Source organism: Scophthalmus maximus, chromosome 6 (genome assembly GCF_022379125.1).
Source record: "Scophthalmus maximus strain ysfricsl-2021 chromosome 6, ASM2237912v1, whole genome shotgun sequence".
Taxonomy (NCBI): Eukaryota; Metazoa; Chordata; class Actinopteri; order Pleuronectiformes; family Scophthalmidae; genus Scophthalmus; species Scophthalmus maximus.
Window position 1 is genome coordinate 26,655,190 of NC_061520.1, and position 26,562 is coordinate 26,681,751.

Below are 26,562 nucleotides of genomic sequence, written 5' to 3' on the forward strand. Positions count from 1 at the left end.
TGGAACCTGACCAAAGAAATGAGGCACGAGGAGAGAAAGTGTGCAGCCAGTACAACTCTGATGAGGAATTCAAAATAACGTTGTGCATTGCTCTACATTTTCGGTGATATTTATCCTTCTGTTCTAAAGCAACTACAGCAAATATCGAACCTGTCTTTAACCTTCTTTAACCTGTTTGCTGTGCAAATCAACGTCTCATTTGAAGAAAAAAACTTTTGGACAAATGATCTTGTAATATTGTTCCTGCACGGAAGGGGTGAGGTTTGCTTTACCCAAAAAAAAATTCTAGGCCTAACATTGGGATTTTCACAAAATTTACTTGTTGATACTTTTCTATGTCACACTAACATTTTGTGCAAATCATCGTGCCTTACGTTAGGCTGAAAACAAACAAAAAGCACTATAGGCAAAAAAAATAATAACTAAATAATAATAATTTAAATTTCTTTTTTTTTTGCTGTGGTTTAGCTACCAGACAAATTTTCAACTTTAATTCCTCTGAAAACAGTGTGGCAGTAAATCTGTCTCACTCCCCCCAGACCCACTCCCCACTTTCATCCCAGAGTGAACTTGCTTTCATGTCAGTGTGTGAAAATGATCCCGAGTGGACAAATTATGTGATTGTTTCATTGGCGGATGTCGGCGCACTTCACGTTCTTGTGTTAACAATTAGCTAACAATAACAACTCACTTTGATGCTCACCAGGGTGGAAACGGGGTCGCGACCTTGAACAGCCACGCGGGTTCAACGCACAACCCCACCCAGCCACCCGCCCGCCCTGGAACTCATTCGCACTCACAGATCTGATTGAGAAATTCAATAAAACACCAGCGCAGGGAAATGCGCGTTCCCATGAAGATCACTTCTCGTGTTTTATTTTGGTGGAATCAATTGTGCCCAGATGTGTTATTAGTCCGAGATTAAAACTGCGGGAAGCAAGCAGCAGAATGTATGAAGGCATCCCATAATTTCTCAGTTCATGTAATCAGCCTTTAATTGCACAAAGTAAAGACTTGTTTTGGTTGGAGACGCTGATTTTAAATGTCCTGTGACTAATAATTATAATGTCCTCATTGACGTTCCCATTCTTTTGTTCAGAACTACTTTTTTTTTCAGTAATTATGCTGATGAATCTGGATGTTATTGAGGTTAAAGAAAAACTTTAAGACAGAACAGAGTATCACCATGACATTTGAACTCTCCGAGAATTATTGTTGATTTGAGGAAAAGAGTCTAACAAATGCAGATCTCACGGCTCTACACTGAACCCTGCACTTGTGGTCTACTTGAACATTACTGCATCTAGCTGATTTGAAAACATGCATTTGCTATTCATATATTTTTGTTTTACCCCATCTAGTGGCCTAGACTGACAGTGTGACAATACTGGCTGCCTGACCACAGACTCAGGAACACCATCAGATCTGGAAAGGGAGTAAATGTAAACAGCGATCATTTTTTAAATTATGTTTTTTTGAGTGAGTTGATTCTTAATGAATTTCTTTGTATATTATATTTAAACTTTGGAACACCTGCTCAGGACAGTGAAAGAATAAAAAGGAGTCTGACTACTGTTGAGCACTTGCACGTTAATACAGTTTTAATGGTGTTGACTTTGGCTTGGTTTTAATTAAGGACTTGGCTAAAGTAGCTGCTAAAGCTGCTGAGTCCAGAGGCTCGGGCAAATGTTCTGTTCAGGAGATCGGTGCGTGTGATCAGTGTGGCGCCGGATATGATGCAACTTTAAAGTATGACAATGTGAAGCAGGAAAAAACGTTTTTAGTGGACACCACAGAAGCCGTCACATTGCAAGTGGCAGAGGAACACATTACAAAGGAGGTTTTCCACAGTAACTGTATTGCAAAAGTAAACAAGGCGGACAATCATATCATTCAACAACAATATGTTTGCTCCTCAGAATTTGCCATTTCTCTATGTCTTAAAAAAGTGAGCCATGATCTCAAACAGAATTGTCTAAATACAGAAAAATATAGATTCAGGTCAAAAAGGATTGTAAATACTTACTAGTACTGTAAATAACAGTAAGGGAAGACAGCTACAACAGGTATCATTCACCGCCCTGGTACAGTGGATGCATTTAATAGGTCGGACATACAAAAATAAACCACAACAAAGCAACACACATAATGTACAAATAAAAACCTGAAAACATGTCCCACTGGCAGAGTTTGATCGGAGCGCCTCTCATGTCAGAGAAGTGGACGCACGGTTTACATCTGTGACTAAATAACTGCTGCTATCGAGTACAGCACATTAAACCATGTCGAAAAAAATGTCCTGACCAAAGTGAAATGGCGTGAGGCAGGCGAGGACGCATCTGCTCAGACCTATAATATTAACAATAATAACATCGGAAATGTTTACCATTGTATTATCATAACATCGACACTGAGTGAAGACAGGATGGGGATGGGAGAAAAAAAGTTAAAAAAGTTGCTATTGAAGATTCTAGTGTGTAAAATGTTTGGGATGTGTGTGTGTGTTTGGGCCCCCAAACACACACACACACACACACACACACACACACACACACACACACACACACACACACACACACATCCAAAGAAAAAGGGGAAACAAAGAGAAAGAAAAAAGATATTTGTCTGCTGAGGGAAATTTTACAAGTTGATGAAATATTGAAAACAATAACTCTTAAGAATTGTACAAGTATAAAAAAGCTACAAACATTAATAAATTACATCACTGACACAAACACTTCACAAGGTGCTAGTAAAATAATTCCGAAACCCTTCAGGATACTAGAACTCGAACAAGAGGCTGGTCATAGAAACTTTAAGTGTTTTTTTTTCTTCCTTTTTATCTAAGTTTTCCTCAAAGCTTCGTGTCTTGTTCAAACAGAATAACGATACAATTAGCTTTGTGTATGTAAGGCCATATGACAATAAAATGTATTATTTCTTCAGTTGTTTTCCAGGCAACACCTTTAAATCTAAGGGGGGAATTTGGGGGGGTGGGGTAAAAATAAACCTCTGCTATCAAAATAAAAGCTAAAACAAAATACAAGTTCAAATATTAGGACTATGTTGTATATCCATATATATTTTTTTTTATTCATTTATTCATAATTAGCAAAAACCGGTAAAAATGTAGAATTAAGCCTTAAGGAGAAAAAGATACAAAAAGTAGTAATTTAAAAGGCTATGTACAAGCTACATTCTATATACTGTACTGTGTGGAAATGCAGAGAGGAGCCTAAGTTGCCGGTGCTGCCTGCGAAAGCAAAAGAAGGGCGAAAGTATCCCCATGCAACTGCAGACCCGACATGAATGAGGCTTATCATCAGACACAGGTCCCACATGGTGAAAGCGGTCCTATGCTTTTCACGTCCAAATCCTGTTCAGCAGGCCTCCGTGGCCGTTTAGTCGTACGCTGTCCTATGTTTAACGGCCAGACACACCCGGACGCCGCTACTGCCGGACGCGCAGCCGTTGCTCGTGGTTCACTTTGTGCTTTACAGTTGTTCCGTGAACACTCATTTCCTATCTGTGACTCAACACGAATAAATAAATACCAGCGCTGATAGTGCTCTGCAAACGTCAGTGTTAACATAAAGGGATAAATGCTTGAGTTGACTCCAATCAAAACCGCGCTCCACGACACAAGGCGGATCCATCGATCATCAAGTGTTTGCAATGATAAGCTGCATCCATATAGTAGGAATTAAATGAGTAAAATCCCCAGACCCTGGCCAAAGCGCACATGCAACTGAATACATGCAAGGGATACTTTCAAAAAATCTTGGAATGACTGCAATGTACATCTACTTCATGTTTTAGCAACCCCTGATAAACTGACAGCTGTAGTAAAATGACATGTTCTCTTAAAAAATATTTATAGTAGGTTCTGTACACTTTAATATCTGAAAGTTATAAAGTATAAGTAGAGGCAAAAACCTATTTGAGTGATGTTCTTCTTAGAAATTGAAAAATGCATCATTTTCATCATCTCCCATCTTGTTTCAGTTTTTTTTCTTCTTTTCTCCCATTGTTGGCTTTAATCAATGAACAGAGGGTGAGGTTGGGATGGGACCCAGCTCGTGAATTTCCCAGTCCTACAACAGTCCACTGCATACTACAGGAGGAGCTTTCCATTTCGATGGATCTTTAAAATCTTTCCAAGTCTTTGTTTGGCTGTCGCCATGCCTTTCTTTAGCCGCTTAGCTGTAAGAAGAAGAACAAGGAGAGACAGGAGGTTAGACAGGATGTCAAGCTACACAGTTAGTACTAATACACAAAATATGCTGCGTTACATCCGTGTTTGTTAGCCAGGAGTCTTCTTCTTCCCTTTAATGCTGGACCATTGACGTGGTACTTTTTATTATTCTACTGTCCTCCTACGGGACGCATTCATAAAAACATTGCTCTGCAGCACCGTTAGTGGCCAAAACTCGACAGGGTGCCTTGTTACAACAAAATAATAGTGATTTACATTATGAATCATTTTTGTTGCCAGTAGAGGTCCATCATTTTCAAAGTCACTTCTTTCGGACTCTAATAACTACGGACCGCACAATTAATGCGAGAGACTGTTAAATCAATTTATTTATTTATTACTTCATTATCTTAAGTCAGCCGCCATCCATCCCTGTAGCGCCGTTAACTTAGGATGTTTCCTGGAAGGAAAACGCGTTTGCAATCTGTCTGGTGTAAGCGAGTCTCGGCCCTTTGTCCGCACATCAGCTCAATTGGAAATTACACAGACTGAGCCGGACCACTTTACGAGATGGCAAAGTGAAGTTCATTTACTGTTCAACCCACTCTGACACATGCAGCTCCTCCAGGTGATGTCTCAGTCTGGGTCACAAGCTGCTGCCCCACTGCTCTGCCGCTCACTGAACAGTGAATCAGCATGCCAACATTCTCGAAAATGGCAATGCCAACCTGCCGATGTTCACTATCTTAGCTTCAGCTGAGAATGAAGGGGATCTCTTTTGTCTTTAGATGCCTAATATCTCAGGTTGAAACATTTGCATTTTTGCAATCTTGTCGCGCTAAACATTTGCCAAGTCCGGTGTGAACGCACCATTAGACATGATTCTGTAACACGGTGAATAGACTCTGGTTTGTCTTCTTCACAAAGAATAAGCAGTCTGATCAGCCTAACGCTGCTTCCATTACAGCCCACCTTTGGCGTCTGCTGACCCCACACGATCGCCCTTCGCCGTGCTGCTGCTGTTGGTGCTCGAGGAGTTGGTGCTGTTGTTGGGTGAAGACATGGATGGTCGCCTCTGGCTCAGGAAGACCCCCGGTGCCATGGGCTGCGGCCCCCCCGGCGACTTGACTGTTCCCGTGTTGAACTCGTGGTCCGTCAGGTTGCCGTCCTGGGAGTCCAGATTGTGCTCCGGCGAGCTACTATCCTGAGAGATTTTTGGGGGCTCCTCAATTACTATTGCCTTCTTTTTGGTGCTCTTCTTCTTCTTCTTGGTTTTCTGCTGCTCCTCCTGTTGACATATGCAGTTTGTTTAGCAATACTTAAAGGAATACTTATTAGTGTTGTGTGAAAATAATGTTAATTGACATACCTGATGTGAAAGCTTTGCTGCGGCTGCGGCCAGTCCCGTTTCTATGGAGGCCACTCGAGCGCCGTCTCTTGCAGGCCGCTCTTGTCGAGGGATCGAGGGTCCAACGCGGGCTGTGATGGGATTGACGTTAAAGTTTAGAACCCATTTGATCCGTTAAAGTGTGCAGTGGAAAACCTTCATGATGCATGTGTTTACCTGTCGGGCTGTATGGAGTGTCATCACTGCTTTTCCGTTTTTTCGATCTAGATTTGAAAACAGGATTATCCTCTTCGGACTCCAACGAGGGGTAAACTAGAATCAAAAGATGAAACAGATTACTAACACATCATGAATGGAAGGTTTTCAAACAGAGGATATACAATACTTCACAGATATGAAACAATAACAATTATTGTCATATAATGCATAAAGCATAGAATGTGACTTGGGTGCACTTATCCCTGCTCTCCATCCATCTAAAGTGGTGGAAGATGTAGGGCAGCTGTGAGACAGCTGCTGAACACTGCCAGCTCACAGCACAAGCATTGCAATCTAGACCTTTTAATATCTGATAATTGGATGATCATGATAAAAAAAATCACTTGTTTACAAAAGAAGAAATGAGTGCCAGTGTGTGAGAAAAGCTTCATACTGGCCTCGTGATTTCAGAGAGAGAGATTGTTCGTGCTATGAACAACTAATTACACCCTAATTAGAAGTTCAAAAAGCATGTCAAATAACAATTCAGAACTTGTGTTAATGGCTTATTAAGGAGGGTCCAGGGGTTTTATTCACAAATTGGACCAGCACGAAAGGGAGCATTTGGAAAGAATGCATGAAAAATAAACATAAACCCTTACATGCACTCCTAATGAAACGTTGAAATGAGAAGGCCAAACTTAGAGTTAAAGAGCCACATGTTGATCCACCGGGGTCAAATCTGTTTTTAACAGCACCTGTTATCATGGCAGATGATTAATTTCTCATTCATTTGCTCAACAAACAAAAAATTACCCTGTGACACTGGCCCGGCACTGCTGGGGGTCAAAAAGCACAGGATCATGAGCGATGAGTCGGTGTGTGGCACTTACCGTAGTCAGAGTCCTTGAAACACGCGTCCATGTGATCCTGGTCGTCGTCGTAATCCAGACTCTCAATGCTGCTGCTTTTCCTGGGTTTTTTCGGGAGCCGCTTAGTGGGCCGCTTGCCGCTGTTGCTGCCTCCACCGGCGCCAGCCCCTCCGCCGCTCTTCTTGCCGGCCTGCATGCTGTGCGAGTTGCTCTTCAACTGGCTATTGTTTTTGGACTGGCTGTTGCTCCACGGCTGCTGCAAGCTGTCTGAAGATGACAGGTTGGCCATGGACAGCATGCCCTGAATGGCCTCCTGTGTGCTGGGAGATGCAGGTGGCTGACTGTAAGTACGTCAATAAGAAATACACAACAACGCAGCCATTACACAGCGGTCGACATGCTGGAAGAGGAAAAGAGTGACTGAGGAAATTAATTCAAAATGGCTCTGAAGTCCATGTAAATGTCACCAGTTGCGCTATTAAGCATCATTATCTTCTGACATCTGCAAAATGTTTTTAAAAAAAAAACTGCACAGAATCTAGAAGAGCAGAGTAAAACTGTCAAATCTCAATATTCTCCACAGACCTGTGATTGCTTTAAGAAGCAGCTATGAAAATAATTCGTCTCACCTATTAAGGTTATTAGCTGCTGAGCAAAGTGACTATCAGACTGCTGTAGATGGGCCTCGTTCCCTGCTTTCACAAAGTTCCCTCTTCAAAGCAGCAAATCAATTTGAGAAATTAACATATTTCAGCCAATGTTTTGCTCATTTGTCGCTCTCAGAGTGGTGGAAACAGACCATCAAGAGCTGAACAAAACAGCAAACAACAGAAGGCAAAGGGAAGAGCCTGGAGCCACGCAGCGTTTGATAGATTAACCGGGATGAAACAAACATTGACTTAACACTAACTGCTGACAGATTCAGCATAAATTGTTGCTCCAGTTGCTAGTTGACTTTTCAGCTCAGAGCAAAGTTATAAAATTCAGCTTTTTCATCCAGTTATATCGGCGCTGACTGGGCCATTTGTTTGTCAGCGTGTCACCCCATTAAGCCGAGTAAGACCTCAATTTCATGTACGCAGGGGGAGAACGGTCCACTGGGAGCCATTAGTAAAGTAAGGCTGTGCGTGTACTGTAACCCGAGTGTGTTTAGACGTGAGAGTTCCATTGGTGTTGAAGGAAATGGAGTGAAGAAGCAGAAAGTAATGACGTTAGGGGAAGTCAGTCTACCTGTTGGTGCTGTAGTCAATCCCACCCACTTGCTTGCTCGCCTGCAGCAAGTCAAGAATTCCCGCGGCGCTGCCGCCCTTTTTCTTGACCTTAGAGTTGCGAGTTTTGACCTCAGGCTTGGCCTCTGTGTCTATGTGCAGAGTCTCTTCATCCGAAGAGTCGACGCTCTGATTTTGGAGAGTGGACAGAGTAGAAACAGACATGAGGGACACAGCAACAGGGTTCAGAGTTCAGACATTTTGCAGCCCATTAACTTGTTTTTTTAGTTATTTTTACAGATAGGAGTTATTTTTGTTTCCTGTGTATTAACCTTTATTTCTAATTACTGTTTCACTGAAATTTTGAGGGGCGGCTCAGGCTCAGGAGGTAGAGTCGTTCGTCCACCAACCCTTCGATCCCAGCTTTCGCCAGTCCACATCCTGTTGTGCCTTGGCCAAGACACTTAACCCTAGCCTGCCTCTGACGGCTCTTCCGACAGTGTATGAATGTGTATTAATGTGACAGAAAAATGCTTGTTACATAGCAGCGCTGTACGAATGTTTGTGAATGGGTGAATGTGACTTTCCTGTAAAGCGATTTGAGTGGTCTATATGACTAGAAAAGCGCTGTAAAAATACAGTCCAGTTATCATGTGACCTTATAGTCAGAATAATCCACAAGCCGCAACCCACTGTTACGTCGGCCGTTGGTTTGTGAGCTGCCGTTTTGAAGCCGCGAGTTTCTCATTTTGACCAGCGCTATGTTGTTTTTTTTGCAACTGGACATAGAATTGGGGTTGGGTCAAACTGAGAGCTCGTCCACTGCCCAACCCACCTACACATTCAACCATGCACCGATTGGACGGACCAGGAGTCAATCAGACCCCTACTGCATACGGTGCTTTATCGACTATTTGACTCTAAATGAGACCACAATTTACAAAATGGACATCATGAGGTATTGAAAAGACTCGAAACTAGAGATTGAACCATAAACTCCTGAGGAAAAAATGTTTACTGACGTTATATATCAAGTGAGAAATAGAGTCATTTTCTCATAGACTTATATAGAAATTGACTTCTTTTTGCAATGAGTGAGTCGCCCTCTGCTGGTGATTCCAGAGAATACAGGCTTCAGGCAACATTTACATTTTGACTCATGTAGAAAAACTGGGTGTAATACGGGACCAATTTATTGTACTTTTAGTTAAGAATTTTTAGTTTGGGCCGTCTGTTAACATGGTTGTGGTATCCATCATAAAAAAGATGTCATCCATCTTTATTATACAGTCATTGTTTGGAGCATATTCCAAAAGTAATATAAAAAACTATAAAATTACCACAAACCAAGAGACACCAAATAAATTTGGTGTTTCTGTCACCCCTGAGGATCTGGATCCCACAGGGTGGTTGCCTGCTTAACACCTTTGGTAACGCAGCCTTGGATCTGGTTGATATTAACTATAATGGTGCATTCACACCGGACGCGACGCAAAATATTTGCCTGAGTAGATTACATACAAAGTCAATGCAAACACACAACTAGACGCAAATCTTGCGTCATTAAGTCGGGTGGTGCGAATGGCGCGAGGAAATTCACGTCAGTCACTTCAGTCGCTCAAGTTGAAATATTTGAACTCGGGCGAAATATTCGCATGACGCTTTGATGCGATTGCCAATTAGCTATTAGGCAATCATCAACCATCAATGATTGATTTCTGTACGTAGTGTAGAATATTGAGATTAACTGTTGGTCGAATAGGAAAGTAGTCATAAATGTTCGTAAATGTTGTGTAGGACAGTCTTCACATCTGATACGTACCTTGGTCACCGAAGGTTGGAGCTTTGTTTTTTTGGCTGCCTGAATGGGCTCTCTGATGTCTGAGAGAACTGGGAGAGAAAAAAGAAAGGATTTATCATTGTGCAAAAGTGCCAATTTTCACACTTTGAGATACTCAATGCTGCGTACACATTAAAGTTGATACTCTAGAAGTGTTGACGTTCGGTAGTTGATAGTTTAAATGAAGTGAAACCCATCATGAAATAAGTCCAAAAGTACTCACAGGAAAGATCTCTCTTAACGCTGTTCTTTTTCCGTCTGATGGGGAATTCGTCAATCTTCAGCTCCCCCTCATCTGAGACGTACTCATACTCGTCTCTCACTGGCTTGCTTTTGTCCTCTTTTAGGTTTTGTAATGAACCAAAAACACTTGAGTTGGTCTGAGGTTTCAACGTCTTGGAGCTGGAGAGGAAACCGCAGGACAATAAGAGGGTGATGCGAGGCTCAGCCAGGCAACTCACAGTGAGAAGTCCTTGAATTAGCTCTAATGGATATGGTGCTGATAGTCACATAGCTCTATAATCACCGTAGTACACCACACGAGACGGTTAACATGCTCTTCCCTCGACAGACCTTTCATGAAAAGTTTATGTGGCAATCAAAGCCATTCCATACATACCCAAGCATTTTCTTGTGAGATACAGTGAAGCTGAATTTGTCTTTATTGCTTGACAGTGGTGTTCTGTCAAGTTTGCACTCCTCTTCCATTTTTAGCAGGGAGTCAGGTTTACTATTCTGCAAAGTGAAAAGAGAAAATAATGTCAAATGACAGACACGATGACCATGCTGATATTATTGACTGACTTTACTGTAGCTCATCCCTAATAAATTACTGTTGAGGTGTTGAGTGAAAGATAAAAAAAAATGAAAGATAACAATTTATATACAGCTGCACCCATCAATATTCTTCATATTTAAAAAGGCCAAAATGATTAAGTATAAGGTAATAGACAAAAGTTATAATGAACCCACTGCACACTAATTCACCAGGAGCAAAGAACAGACAAACAAAGTTAGCAACTGGCTGGTGAACACAGAGGAACATCTAGCTGCTGAAGAGACAGGTGATTTTCTAGGGAGCTAGAAAGAGCTGGTGGAGACCAAAAAACTGAGTTAAAAGCAGAGCAGACACTGAACTCTGATTTGTCAGTTGGACAGAAACAGGACCTCAAATTGACGATAATGTTACTCTTTGTCTGATTTCTCTAGAATTGTGGGTCTGGTTGTGTAGGTGTCATCTCCATCAGTTTTTTTACTTAAAAAGTATGGTATAAATCTGTCTCCTATTGTCTTCTATGTACAATATTATGCACTCTTTCCAACCAATATAAATTTAACTCATAGTAGCGGTATATATCGTGATTGTATTACATTTAATTACATATTGTTTGAATATGCTGACGGAATGAACTTTAACTCAAACAAGCAGTGTCTCATCTTCAGCACAACAAGTGAGCAAGTTAGGTGACTCTAAAAAGAAAGGTATTATTATCATTTATTTATTGTCTTTAACAAAAAATAGTTCTGTCAAATATATAAGGGTGTAATTTATTGTCAATAAAAACAGTAGAGCTGAAAAGCCAGAAATCGTCATGATGTTTATCTCCATGGATCCTTTTGTGACTCAGTTTAAACTGAACTAAGAGGAATCGCAAACAGCTGCCATAAACTGCAATTAACTGACATCCAAGTATATACATTTTCAAATATTCAATCCTCAGCAATTTTGTCTCCTAAATTAAAGGCACATGAAAACATGTGTGTAACCTGACACTGAAACTTCACGCTGTCTCCTTCATGTTTTAAACTGACACTAACATGCAGTAAAGGCGTAATTTCCGTGTTCACAGCGGAGCTGGGAACTTTTGCAGCAATCAGCTGTGATTATGAGTGAAGATGAGGTCCACAGTGACCTTGGTAAACATCTGACAGGCTCTCTGCGCCATCTGAAAGTGTTTGGCCTGATTTGACGGAGCAGTTGGATGGAGATACTTGGCGGGACTGCAAACATTCAACACAAGTCTGACACTGAATTTTCCACTCAACTAAGCCCTTTAATGTCTTCCGCTCGACAAAATCACACTTGCTCTGAAAATGCCTCCCCATGTTGTTCAGCAAAAAGCTTATTTTTTTTAAAGATGAGGGCATACATACAGTAAATACTTGGATGTAACGTGGTGGAGATGGAAATGGTTTAATTTCATTAAACTCTGGGACAGTGGATGTTTCTGGAGCAGCTCTGATGAGCTGCAGGCCTAAACCGTGCAACTAAGGCCATATCATTATTTTGGCTGATTGCTTTGAAGTGAAGTGAGCAAATCACTTTTGGACGATCCCTCATTTTTCTTTTTCTGTTCAGCTGCTCAGCTTGAAATCTTCAAAAGTGTTTGAGACTTTTTTTCTCTAAATGCCAAAAAACCTTCAGTTTGCTTCTTCTTTTAACAGATTGATATACAGTTTACTTTGGCCTGTAATAAGCAGCCATTAGTTTTAAAGCCGAAATGATCTTACCTTATACTTCCACTTTGCTTCAGTCTTGTTTTTATTCTGCTCTCTGATTTCAAACTTCTCGACGTTGTTCTGCTTTGATATTTCCTTCTCTGACATACTCAGGACATTCTTTACGGCCTGAGAAAATATTTGAAGAAAGTTAACATGAATAAAAAAATCTTCTAAAATGTTCAGAGTCACTATGGATTCCTTTCTGTACAAAAGTACGATTAAACTTGACCTTCTGCTGGAACGGATACAAAATGGCTGACATTAAGTCAAAACTAAGGACAGATGTAATCATTCCGCCAAACAATTCAAATTTTTGTTAACATTATATCAACCTTCAGCCTCACCTTCATCTTTTTTGGCTGGTCCATTTTACTCAAGATGTCCTTTGCATGGGACTCGAGCGCTGCAAAGCTGGAGGGTTTCGGAGGTGGAGACGATTCTTTTACCTTCTTCGCTTTCTTCTTTCCTCCTTCCTTGACCTTCGGGACCTTCGGAGGTTTGGGGGCCTTGGGCATCTTTGGGGGTTTGGGAGGCTTGGGAGGCTTGGGAGGTTTGGGGGCCTTCTTTCGAGCTTTCTCTCTGCTGGGTGAAGGGACATGGGCCGGGGAAACGGGCTCCTCAGGCTCGGAGTGGGTGGACGGCGGTTCCTCCACTGGCACCTTAATGCTAGGCTCACTTTTGATGGCTTTCGTTGCATTCTAGAAGTGGAGGCAGGGAATTGTGAAAATCATTCAGCAATTAAACGACGAGTAAAGCTGCACTGAATATAAACTGAAGAGGATGAAAAAAACAATTAAATCAATGACTTAAAAAATAAAATCTAATATAGGGCTAACCCAAGTGCTTTAAAGCTTACTATTGTCATCATTTATATACATTCTACAGGACCAAAACAACCCAGTAGCCCTTGTTTTTGCCTGTTTGTGTTATGATTCTGCCCCAATGACTTCTGTTGACTCTTAAAGTCTTTTTGTTTTTCTTCATGGACGGTTATTCTTGCTTTAATTAACTCTTGTGGATTTGGATTATTCCCTTGTACTTTTCCTTGTGTATCCGTTATATTAGTTTCTTGATCCCTTGTTGTTGGTTCCTGTTTTATTTTGAAGTAACGTTCCTTGTGTTTCCGCACTTCCTGTTTCCCTGTCTTTTGTCTGTTCAGTTTATTTCCCCTCTGTCTCCCCTGCCCATAGCCTGCCCCTGTGATTGTCTGCACCTGTTCCTAATGTGTCTCACCTGTGTTCAATCTGCCCCGCCCACCTTGTGTCTATTTAGTCTCTGTGCTTCCCTTTGTCTTTGTTGGTTCGTCTGTGATTTTCCCTCAGTCTCTTTCTGTTCCTGATGTCTCCTGTGCCTTGGTTCTATGGTTTGTTTTGTATTTTTTATCTCTAGTGATTGATTTTGTTATTTCTACCTAAAACACGATGTCGCTTTTGGTTTTGTATAATTAAAAATAGTGTTTATTTTGCACTTTGCATTTTGGGTCCTGCTCCTTTTCAACCTGTGACAGTTCGATTAATGTTTAAGTACTCCCTTGATTCTTGCACTTTCTGGGTAATATCTTCATGGTTGAATGCTTATTGTAAGTCGCTTTGGACAAAAGCGTCCGCTCAATAAATGTAATGTGACTAACATTATCCTGTGATGTATCCACATGTTGTCACTGTGCGTGTTTGAGTTTTGATGGCACAATGCTAATAATTAGATCTTTCTTTTTACACCTTACTAAAGTGCTCACTTTTATTACAAGACTATTTATAAAAGATTGAAGTTACATTTGTGTTGGTTTTATTTCATATTTCATACAGCATATTTATTTAATATACAAGTTATGATACTGCTAATTTTACACCTGAACAAAAATGGTTACAAAGCAGGCAAACTCTGTACTTTTATACTTTATCAGCAGCAAATGAATTTATCAAACCGGAGCGCTTCACTATCCTTCCATTGAACAGAACAGAGACCATGTCTCTTTGCAAATTCAAATACAAAAGCTTTAAAAGACTGGTTGATTGATAAAATTGTTTCAACTTAAATAAATTCAAATACCTCTGACAGTCTGATCTCTTTGGCAAGATCCTTGATGAGCTGCGATGGTTTCATGTTCTCTGGAAGCTCATCTTCGTGTTCTAAGAGGGCCTGTCAGGAGGAGAACAAACTACACCGTAAATCCTTTTATAACATTACACAATGACAACCGACCCCAGACAGGCAGTGAATTTTGTCCGTACCTGTTTCTTAGTCCAAGCTCTGAAGGCTCCATTAATGATTTTGGCACCATGTATCAGATACGGAGCTGGTTGCTTATTTGCTTTATGTAAACCTACAGAAGAAAGAATGCAAATGTTATCATTGAATCAACTGTGACCTTTTAACTTTGAGAAGTCGAAGCCATTAACTTCGAGAAGAAAGTCAAACTACAGTGTACACATTCAGTGCAGCTGAGATTTACAGGATGTCACTGAACAGATGATTATTGCACTCATCAGTGAACAGGAGAAGGACTCTGTCAACAGTGTGACTGTGTGTTTGGACAAACTGTCCTGTTACCTAAATTTACCAGAGCTCGGACCCAAAACAGCCGATTGACGGGGAACAACATCAACGCTATCCTGCTCACTCACCCTGCTTCACTGCATCAGCCACAATGTCAACGTGGCTGGAATCAAGGTTTGACCAAAGGTGGTTCATGATAAAACAGAGCACAGTGTATATACTACACAGTACAAACCTGATGCAGCTACTTAATTGTAGCCCATTTACTACAAAGAACATATACTCCATCATGGGAAAGAATTCTGCAAATGTGTTAAATTTAAATTGTTTATTCTGTTTCTGGTATCCAGTGTTTTCAGTTTATTATATAGCTCAGTCTTACAATATCTTTGAGGTAAATCAGTGCAGACATATTCGATCAGTATTCTAACACGTTTGTTCATGTTCAGTGGGATGAACCACACAGTTTGAGCAGGTTTCAGTTCACTATTAGATATTTTTACTCCACTACAACAATGAATGGAAACCAACTGTTCCCTGAAGTATGAGAAAAACACATCCTGACTGCTCTCTGTATTGATTTGTTGAACGGCTGTGACTTCATACTGGAAGGTCGAGGTTTGATCCCTGCTTCCCCCACTCCGCATGCTGATCTGTCTTTGGGCAGGACACTTAACCCTAAATTGCCTCTGATGGCCAAAAAGTGCAGTAAATACATTAGCAGAGTGTGTGTGTGTGTGTGTGAATGGGTGAATGTTGAGTTTGCGCTTTGAGTGGTCCATAAGACTGGAGAAGTTAAAAAATGTTGTCTATGTGCTGCTTCCTGTGTACTTGAACCTTAGAAACTGAAAAATGAACAGCATTGTGTAGTTGCTACATCTTATCTGGTTTCAGAGCATCTTGCATATTTAAGATATATTTTGTTTTTCAGTTTATGCTAATGTTTTTGCATAAACAAAAAACAGTACATCCAAACTAAAGCATTTTTAACTGAACAAATTGTCAGTTTTCTCTGTGGGAGAAACTATGTCATGACCTCAAACATCTGCACTATTATTCTTTTATTTTACAGTTAATGTGTAGAGATACCAATACATGTACAATAAGCTAATATTGTTCCAGTTTTGCAAAGATACTGATGTGGTCTTTTAAATAAACCAGAAATAAACTCAAGTGACATACTTGGTTATACCCCAACACTGCATCTATTGTTTGTTTTAACCCTTGCCAAGTCTGGATTGAGACTAAAGACTTGACTATGTGAAATTATGCAAACTGGATTTTATTGTTTATTTCCTCTTTGATCAAATGGTCAAAAAACATTTGTCTCAATATCTAAGTAGCCTAGGAAGTGGATTTACGACCAAAACAGAAAATGATTCAGAAGATTATTGAAGACAAAATAGCAGCAGCACAGAACCGAGTCTCTTTCTTGCTCTGAAAATGTTGACCATGAAGTTAAAAAGAATAATGGTATATTAATGGCAAGGCCTTGTCGTTTAGAAATAGTTTTCACCACACACAATTGCAACCTGGCTTTCTCACACACACACACACACACACACACACACACACACACACACACACACACACACACACACACACACACACACACACACACACACACACACACACACACACACACACACACACACACACACACACACACACACACGTTCATAGAAAATGGTGGAAACATAAACAATTGGCCCAAGCCAGCTGAGGGGAGTTTAAACACAGGCTTGAAAATGGAGCAAATGATTCTAGCTGGGCCAAATCTTTTGAAGCTAATCATCTGTGAACTCAACGATTCACCGATTTAATGACTGAAACAATATTCGAGCATCCAGCTCCTCATCTGTGCGGCAGACCTGCAGCCGTACGCCTGCGCGGCTTGGAGAAAGGCATTTCTGGCAGTCTGTTTCTCTGCTTTCATGCATTCTTCTGGAAAAATTGCCAGTTGAGTGGGGATGCAAGTTTACACAGGAATACCGCACGTTAGAGCAAAAGTTGAGTCTATAAATACAAGAAAGTGATTTAAGAGTTCACCTTTGAATCGCTCCAGGAGATGTCGTCCCACATACCAGCATGCCGTCTCGAAGTTGGGGAAGGGGTTGAGAGTTTTGACTTTGAGCCGCTTCTCGATTTCATACGCCCTGAGGAGAATCAACCCAGATCGCTCAGCTTAACACTGTCGTGTATTAACAACAGGTTTATTGCAACAAACTGCGCAATTCACAAGGTTTTTCCAAATGTGGAGGGTTGGGAGCTAAAAACAAAGTCCTGAATGAGGACTAAGTGGAAACTACTGAGTGAGATCAGCCGATGCCTTTAAGTCTTAAAATCTAAATTCCCCCAAATGAGGACATGGATGTGTGCAGGAGGCATAGACATGAAAATAACAACAACAACAATAAAACAAGACAATTATCCAACACAACGACAACAATGAAGCATAAAGGATAATTGTGTGTGATATGATGAGATAGCCGTGCCTACCTCATCTGCATCTCCACGCTCAAGTTGTGGACAAAGTGTCCAGAGAACGCCAGGCAGTCGACAGGGGTCAGTATTGCATTGATCCAACCTAAGGAGACACCATATGTCAAACAAAGAAGAACGACCAGAAATTATAATGATTAAACTATATTATTAAGTATTTATCAATAATAACCTATGTTAAAAAACTTTGAATGAAAGAAAGACAAATATTATTACAGTACTTTTTGCAATTGAGTTTTTTTCCGTTGCAATCCGCCTTCAAAGATTTCTTTAACATGTGTAATGATAACCATTATTTACCATATCCATTTGTCCACCATCAGAGATTCTACACCATTATTACTGCTGCAGCTCTCCTATTAATATCTCTGGGTCTATTAGGCTGCGTTGGCATTCATGTAAATCAATGAGCAGCACTTATTTATGGCAATCCTGTATTTCATATTTTTAAGTTTTAAGATTTGTCACGTATTTCTTTACTGTTGTAAGGGTTTTACATTAACTGTATCCATATCTCAACTGATCTTGAATAAAAAAGTATTATATAAACTGTGGTGGTGTACTAAAGGATTTGATCAATATCGCTCACCTCAGTTTCAGTCATCCAAATTAATTTACATTTTGTTGTTTATCGTTGGGAATAAGAAATTAAAAGCTGATTTCTCTTGTGCTTCTCTTGTACATTTATAGAAAGAAAGAAAATGAATTAATCCATTATTCATTTAGTCCGCAAAATGTTAGAAAATGAACAAGTAAGCCTTCAAATGAATATTCCCCCCCCCCAAAAAAACTAACTCTAGAAAACCAAAGACAATGGTTTAAAAGACAAGACACACACAAACACACACACACACACACACACACACACACACACACACTTAAGCCGTTACTGTGGCTCTGACCTGATGGGATGAACAGCGTCTGGCCTTGCTTAAGAGTGCATTTGTAACACTTGTCCACTTGGTCAGCGAAGAACATTTCGCTGTGATTGGACGATGAGCTCCAGCGCTCATACAGAGAAAGGTTGGCAGACGTGGGCTTGATGAGGAAGAAGATCTTCTCCCCCTGCAAACACAAACGCAATCAGATTTTTCTGGCATCATCCTCATCATCATAATCATCATCATAATCATGTGAGAGATGTAATGTATTCCACATTTTCCTCCTGACGTCCTCAGAATCGGCTCAGAACAGAAGAAAATCAGTGCAGTGTAAACAGTGTTCTCATCATATTAGAGGCAGATGACACTGACTGTCCGATGCACACTTTTTTTTACAACATCCTGGTTAAAGTGTGACAGACCTTGAGGATGTGGTACCACACGGAGGCACCGCCGCATTCGATGTGGAAGTCCGTGTAGCTGTCTTTGACACAGATGAGACAGTATTTGGTGACTTTTGGCTTCCCGAGGAGAGCATCATCAGGCCAGTAGTTTTCTACCCAGGACAACCGCCGCACAATCTGTGGACTCTCCACTATACTGTTCATCCTGGCCCAGAGAAACAGAAAAAAGAAATCAGCCCGGGGAAGTTTCCAGACCTTGGCATCTTCACAAGCTAAGTCTCATTTTAGAAACTTCACCGCCAGACACAGACACAGACACACACAGTGTGTACCTTGTGTCCGAGAACTCCAGGTTGATGACGTTTAACACTTTTTTTCTGTTTGTGCTGTAGTAAAAGTCGACAAACTCTTTGAGCTTCATCTTGCTGTCCGTCTGTTTGGTAACGTCAACGACGTCCACGCCGACGTCGGGCCCTGAGGCGATAACGGGGGACACAGAAGACATGATGAGACGAGCTGAGGAAAAACTAAACACCTACGGGCCTAACATTTTCTTAAGACAGGAAAGTGTTAAAGAAAATATTTCTGTTGCAGTGGACTGGTGATGTTAACAAGTGATCTCATCGCTGAGCACCAGACGACAGGGGCAGTAAAGAACAGAGGCGCCCCCTATTGGAACAGAAATGGTACGCTTGGCTTGTGATTCTTGTAGGTAAGAATGAAAATGAAATGCAGGTTCAAAACTAAAACACAATTTTGTCATATCATTTTTCATTATGTAATTGCATAACCATTAATTTGAACTGTGAGGTGGTTCAAGCACCTGTAACTGTGTAGCACGTTTTTTTTATATACAATCTAAATTTGATAAGTGAATAGTGACTATAACTGTTAAACCAATGTGTGGTGACAAGTAGAATGTTTCCCTCTGACATATTGTGTAGAGGTAAAGTATGAATTGGCATTAAGTAGAAATACTTAAATAAAGTACCACTTACAACGAAGTAGACTTACTTCGGCAAATGTTACGTTTCAACCACTGCTGGAGTGGTAGTAAAAGTAGTACATGTTATTTAAGTAATACAGGGGTACTATTACTACTGCATCTAATACTGTTGTACTATAGTGTACTGTTGTCGTATCATCGATAGTAATTATAGTTTTTTGTTATTATTTAGTAGCTATTAAAAGTAGGTGTAGAATAGGTGCACTGGTAGTAATTATAGAAGCAGTATTAGTATTAGAAAAATAGAACTGTCTTTCAAAGTAGTAGTATTTTTAGCATTGGAAGCAGTTGTCGTCACAAGTTGTACGACACTGCAGTTGGTCTGAATTACTATTACTGAATTATTAGAGTAGTAGCAGTGACAGCAATAACTGGTAACTAGCAGTGATGTCACAGCCTTACACTGTAGTAACTAGTTAGGACAGTAGTACCACTTGTAGTGAGAGTAGTTGTACAAGTACTATAATAGGTGCAGTAGTACAGAAGCTGTAGTAGCAGCTCTAGAAGTATTTGTGGTAGTACTGGTGGTAGTAAGAGACGGTACAGTATGAGATGCACAGTGAGCTCCTTACCAACGTAGTTCTCCACGTCACTTATGTAGAAGGTGGGAGCGGGCATGGACAAGCCCAGGCCGTCCTTCTTCTGAACGAGGATGGGCTCGTTGAAGCCGTTCTCCTCCAGGTAATCCATGGTCAGCTGACCGCCGCTCAGTTTCACCACCACATCCTCAGCACTGCAAACGCAACACAACCAGCGTGAGACACAGAGCATTGTGGAAGATTGTGTGTTTGGATTAAACTGGCTTGTCCAGAAATAAAGACATGAAAAGAGTTCTGATGACTGTGCCACTGATAGGTGAAACTATCTGAGAGCAGATATTTGAAAGGTTGTAAGACAGTGCCCCCTATTGGACTTATTAGTAAAGTGAGGAATCCTTTCATTTTATTGTAAAAGAATTTATAAAATGTGATCCTAGTTAGAGAGAGTTTGATTATTTCAATTATACAGAAGATTGAATTGTCACGTTATCTCACGTTATTACGTGGTGGTGACACTTGACGATGATGAGGCGAACAAAAAATTGACTGCGTCTAAAATGTCTTTACCTTGGAAATGTCCTACTGCGGAGCTCCTTGATGAAAACCTGACTGCCGTTCTGAACAGCCTTGATGTCTGTGCTTTGTCCCGTGTCATGTTTGCTCCAGTTCTTTTTCTTTTTCACTGAAGAGCAGAAAAATAAAACAAAACATTAAAAAAACAAAGAAACTATTACAACACAGTGCCACACTGATAGAAATGACTCGGGTAAATAGTTTCATATAAAACTGAAAGTCAAAGAGTCAAATGGTAACACGAGCAGGACTGTTTCTTTGCTAAGGGAAATAACTTATGAGTTAGCGACAGTCAGTGCAACTCCCCAGGACGGTTGCTACTCACATGTGGATTTGCCATGGGCCTTCTCGCAGTTTGGACAGTGATATATGTCAATATCTGGAGCGTCATCTTCATCCACACCAACACAGCTGAAACAAGAAATGAAAAAATTCATTTTGGGAATGTGACTTTAAAGGACCCATTTTCCAGTATGATGTCTTCTTTGTTTTCCCTCTGCATCACTATAGCATAACAGTAAAAATTGACAGACAGAATCTTGAAACTTGGTCAAGTTTCAGAATTACTGTTTGTGACATCATATTTCCTTGGCAGCAGTGGAACTAACAATTAGTTTATTCATCAATTAATAAAGAAATTATTTTCTTGATTTATCAGTTAAATATCAGTTAATTTATCAGTTTGGTCAATCAAATGTCAAAAAATTCCCAACCCAACTTCCCGGGGTCAAAGGTGAAGTCTTCAAATTGCATCCAAAGCTCTGACATTCAGTTTAAAATGATATAAAAAACAAGAAAAACAAATCCTCATAATTGAGAAACCGTTGACAGATGACCAAAAAATGATAGTATAATAATAATTGATTACTGATTGTCACGACAGTAGTTGATTTTGTCACCAAACAGCAACCCATAAATAGTCTTATGGCTCTTTCAAATGAATAAAATATTCATTGTTAGTGTGCTGTGGTGACATGGACAGAAATCTGAAGATGTCTGGAAGGTGAGCAGTTATTGTATTAGAACGTAACATGAAATATATAAAAAAAAACACTGAATGGTCCTTTACAATGATTCCTGGTCCATAGAGAAATGTTGACAGACTCTCACATACAGTAGAGGACAGTGGGCAATAAATATCAATCTACTACGCTGCTGTATACGTGTAAGCTTTCTAATATTTCAGCACTGTGCCTGCTATGATGGATGAATTATCATGAGCCAGTTTGCCTTTCAAACAATAATAGTTTCTACATTTGACAGTTTACGTGTGAAATGAGAAATAATAATACAAAAAACCCTGCTGTTTATTTCTAATGACACTTTTGTGACTTTTGTAATCAACGATACAAAAGAAGTCACATAAAAATGTCAGTTGCATGAGGGAAACAAACTCAGACTAGATGCCCTAGAGTGAGGAGAAAGTATTAAATGATGACTGTGATACAAGGCAAGTTAAGTTAATTGTGGGTTTAAGTTGTAATAACATCAACATGATGATTTGTCTGTGTCTGTGTGTGACAGCAAATTCCTCCCATTTGGAGTCGCTGCTCCCAAACCTCACTGAGCTGGGAGTTTCCCAGGATGTTTTTTCTCTTCCCCTGGGAACTCCACAGCTTCACTACACGGCCTGCTCGCCTTCACTGCAGCCAGCGGATTAGGTGGGTGTGTGGACACAACGGAAATGCCTGTTGGTGACATCCTTAACTCGGTGGCTTGGAGGAGAACTCCTAAACTCCGTAATAAATGTGCCAAGCAAACACAGGTGACACTTATCCAAGAATGAAGTTTATTCAGTCAGTGTGTCCACTTCACTTTGAGATTTATATAAACGTGTCACCTTGACTACAGTGAAGCTCTGGTGCAGCTCGACACTGCTGACAAGCTAGAACGCCATGCGATCAGATTACCTCAACTTTACCTCCTCTACTCTCTACTCTACGCTCCTCTATTTCACAACTTATTTCAAGAATCAGGATTTATTTTTAAAACCTGGGCCAAGTCTAAACCACATCTGAACTCTGTCACCACCGAATGAGCAACAGTGCACTGTTGTCCTTGAACAGTTCGGAAACTGACTTCAACCTTTTACAATCCTGTTGGGGGGGGGGGGGCGGGTGCAAGAGAAATGACAGCTCTTCGACAAAGAATGGCACAATAATCATACGATCTGAATTTGTTTAAATTAATTTAATGCAAGCCATATGTTCTAAATCACGTTCTCAATTTGATGTTCTGCTTTTTCATGGTACGTCTTGTGTGACGTGGTACGTCTTGTGTGATCAAACTAACATTACTGTAATGTGGTAGAAACCTGTACAAAACGTGACCATTATTCATGAATTATGGTGTTGAATCAAAAATCCTTCTTCACATTACTTGTCAATAATTTTTTTTATGTCCATTCCAGAAAACTCATGTTTTTGTTTTATTGACAATGTGAAACAGTGGATGGACATTTTAGGAATGCCTCTCACTGGACTACAAGACATCAACAGCTGAATGCAATTAAATGTTTGTTTTTTTATGGATTACAAAATTATATTCTCAATAATTCTTTGTTCAAACAGTAGTGTAAATTTCAAATATAAAATTATATTTTCATGTAGTAGGAGTGTTTCTGGCGCACTGAAGATAGACGACACGTCTCCACCTCTCACTGCCAAAATAATAATATTAGCGCTGGTCAGTCGGAGCCAGACTGGAGTTCTACACAGTATTGAACGTGAAATGGAGCCCTGCTGATACACTAGCTCGACCAATTACTGGAGTAATTACTGGTAATTGGTCTAATTTAAATTAGACTACTAATTAAACTACTAATATTTATTTGTAGTAAATATACTTTATATAGAGAGAGTAAATCTCAGCTGTCAATCATGACGTCTTTAATCAAATGACTAAGAAAAAAACAACTTATCAGAAACATTAACCCTTGAATACACAGTAGTGTGAAAAAACTATCTAAAATTGCCGAAACCATATTTAAAAAAAGAAAAAAAATTGGCTTGTACCTACACTGCACCCTGCCACCAGGGGGAGATTGGGGTGTTTTGAGCTTTCATGTCTCCATCTTTATGTATAGTCATTGTTCTGGCATAATTTAAGATAAAACTGTTATAGCTAAGAATGCAAAAAATGTTCTTTGTTAAAAAAAAAACTGTTCACACTGATCCCTGCTAGCGTTGGTAACACTGATTCCAGTGTAACATTATGTTTGTCTCTTTCCTGAGCGAGCGACTTGAGAAACGGAGCACAAGACAATATATTTGGCGTGCACACAATCGTATTTTGAAGAGAAATTATATGCAAGCAAAAAATAATAGTTTTTGGCAAACAAAAAAACCCAAATTTATGATCAATAAGTGTATTTGCATGTTTATCATTATCCATATTTACATACCATACAGCACACTTGCTTACATTGTCTCTTTCTTCCTCACAACCTCTACACTCTGCTCGCTCAAGTTTGCCTTCACGCTCGCTCAACCTGGCACAGCCTTATATTTGTGACAAAAAAATCAACCAATTGGAGAAGGTCAATCCTGATTGGCTGTTTGGTGTCCAATCACAATGTTTCTGCAAGAAGATGAAGGGATGGGTTTGGGGGACCGCAGTCCAGCCACTGGACGTGACAATGTCATATATGATCGCTTTGTAATAATACATCTACATACCCAAACGGTTCACTGTTGTTTGTCTCTGGATATCTGTTATAGATTAACCAGACTGGTCTGGTTATGCTTTCGATTTTAATCTAATACACTTAATGTAAAAATCAACGAATATTTCCTCACACTGTCGGTTCTATGTGTCATGGCTCTGCAAATTGAAAAAAACGGTGCGGACCGCACCACACAACACTGTGTTCAGTTTGTAAACATCACTCCCCGACACCTTAAGAGACGTACTAGCAAATGACGCTACAACTCAGGGGTTTTGGCTAGGGGTCGACAGATATGGCCTTTTCCGGGCTAAGAGATCGATGACCAATATTTGAAACCGATATTTATCAGCAGAAAAAAAAAGATTCAAAAGGTTTTTTTTTTAATTTAGAATAACACACTCTTTACACAGCTCTAACACAAAACTTTATTGCTATGACTTAAAGCATATGTTTAATTCACAGAACCTTTCAACATGACCTTTACACACTAAGTGCAGGGAGCTATCAGAAGCATTATCGTGGAGTTGAACAAAAAAACTCCAAAACAAATAAATAAAATAGTTTCCTGAAGTTTTATGAAGTTAAAATAAAAAAATAAGTGATTGAAATGCCTTAAAGCATGTTTAATTCACAGAGCCTTGACCTTAACCAAAAGAGTGCAGGGAACTATAAGCAGCATTATTATGAAGCTGAACAAACAAACATGGACACGACATTGCTAAAGTGCAGAGAGTAGTGACAGCGGCTGTATCAGAGCCAAAGTAGCCAAAAGTAGCCAAAGTTGACCTTCTTCAATTGGTTGAGCATGCAGGCCAACTTGAGCGCCAAGTACGACCTCCTTATATTTGTCAGAGGGTCTGATGAAGCACTAGGGAGATGCATTATGGGGATTGTAGGATCTGGCAGTTTTGTATGGTGCAGGGCAAGTGCCAAAATTCAGACTATTGTTGCTGGAAAATAGAGGTATTGATGTGACACATGACTATTCACATGATTATTTGCAGTAATAGGTCTTTTTTTTCTGGTATGGCTGAAGACTTGGATTGTTAACCTGGCCCCATTCTGTCTAATTCATATTTAATACAAATTAATACATTTCAAATAAATCAAATTTTTTATTTAAGCCTTCAACTGCCTGGAATTCCTTAAATACTTACTAATACTAATAATATGCTGGGGTTAAAAAATTTAAAAATCATAATAAGAACTTGATTTTCTAATATTTTCTCTAGAAGTATTGCTTATGGTTGCTACTGACCTGGGGTGTGCAAAAGTGCAAGGAACATGAACATATATATTTATTCATTTATTAAAAATGGGTAATGTTGTGGCCGGGGTGGCTCAGTGGATAGAGCAGGTACACATATACTTTGAGGTTTATGCCTCGACGCAGAGGTCCAGGGTTTGACTCCACCCTGTGACGATTTCCTGCATGTCTTCCCCCCTCTCTCTCCCCTATCTCACCTAGGTGTCCTGTCAAATTAAAGGCGGATAAAGCCCCAAAAAATAATCTTTAAAAAAAAAAAGGATAATGTTGTAATTTCTAGATAGAACTGGTGGTGACACTGTTCTTCCAGTTATTATGAATAAATACAGACACAATGATGTCACAGAAACATTCTGGCACAGAACCTAGACTGTGCAGAGCAGCATTTTCCTGATACGGGAAGGTTTAAATGACAGCAGCTCTGCAGATTAAAATGAAGATGTAACCCGATGCACCTGATGTTGAGAAATGCATTCATTCACAGTACATAGCACACATCTAATAAGCAGTCCAAAGAGAAATCAAAAATCTTGAGGGAATCTCATATAATCACCTCAACTGTATTTAACCTGCTGATCTAAATAAGCAGGTAGCTTTCCAAGCCAAATTTCCAACCAGAAGATCTCAAAATCGTTCCCATAAAAACATTGGCCACAGTTGGAAAAGGGAAAGAGGTGCCACAACTTCCAAAACTAATGGATGCCCTAAAAGTCTTTAATTTGTCCAGAAACAGAACCACCTCATCAAATATTCAATCGTAAATATAAAACATGAAATATCTCAGGCTATACAGAGACATAATAATGACATATGTTTCTGACATCTAAATAAGTAGAACATTTTAAAAACAAAAGAATTTTGTGCATTTGTTTTTTTCTGTCAGGTCACTTACGACCCAAGATAGGTGGGAGTGTTTGAAAATTCCCCTTGTGCATTTAAGGGTTAAATTACGCTTGTCCCATCAATTATCAGTACCAATCATGACATGCTGCCCTATTACTGCATAAATCATCAGCCAGTCTCAACACAGACACAACTCCTCTGATTGACAATAGTCTGAATTT

General features: G+C 39.9%; 1 protein-coding gene across 2 annotated transcripts in view; it reads right to left on the bottom strand.

Moving 5' to 3' along the window:
* Positions 1-1,765: 1,765 nt before the first annotated feature.
* phf2 (PHD finger protein 2) overlaps positions 1,766-26,562 on the bottom strand; it is a 32,449-nt gene continuing 7,652 nt past the window's right edge. Inside the window, exons 2-22 of one of the 2 annotated variants that reach the window (XM_035631654.2) lie at positions 20,890-20,975; positions 20,559-20,673; positions 20,025-20,185; positions 18,779-18,920; positions 18,465-18,651; positions 18,064-18,226; positions 17,159-17,246; positions 16,709-16,815; positions 14,395-14,486; positions 14,213-14,302; positions 12,508-12,861; positions 12,173-12,289; positions 10,281-10,396; positions 9,885-10,063; positions 9,644-9,711; positions 7,844-8,010; positions 6,635-6,933; positions 5,760-5,855; positions 5,565-5,674; positions 5,168-5,483; positions 1,766-4,203 (exon numbers count right to left, since the gene is read on the bottom strand). In XM_035631654.2, the coding sequence (XP_035487547.1) occupies positions 4,115-4,203; positions 5,168-5,483; positions 5,565-5,674; positions 5,760-5,855; positions 6,635-6,933; positions 7,844-8,010; positions 9,644-9,711; positions 9,885-10,063; positions 10,281-10,396; positions 12,173-12,289; positions 12,508-12,861; positions 14,213-14,302; positions 14,395-14,486; positions 16,709-16,815; positions 17,159-17,246; positions 18,064-18,226; positions 18,465-18,651; positions 18,779-18,920; positions 20,025-20,185; positions 20,559-20,673; positions 20,890-20,975 (3,142 nt within the window). In that variant the 3' untranslated portion in view covers positions 1,766-4,114. Of the gene's footprint in view, positions 4,204-5,167; positions 5,484-5,564; positions 5,675-5,759; positions 5,856-6,634; positions 6,955-7,843; positions 8,011-9,643; positions 9,712-9,884; positions 10,064-10,280; positions 10,397-12,172; positions 12,290-12,507; positions 12,862-14,212; positions 14,303-14,394; positions 14,487-16,708; positions 16,816-17,158; positions 17,247-18,063; positions 18,227-18,464; positions 18,652-18,778; positions 18,921-20,024; positions 20,186-20,558; positions 20,674-20,889; positions 20,976-26,562 lie in introns of both variants that reach the window. The other variant, XM_035631653.2, reaches the window with a different exon arrangement.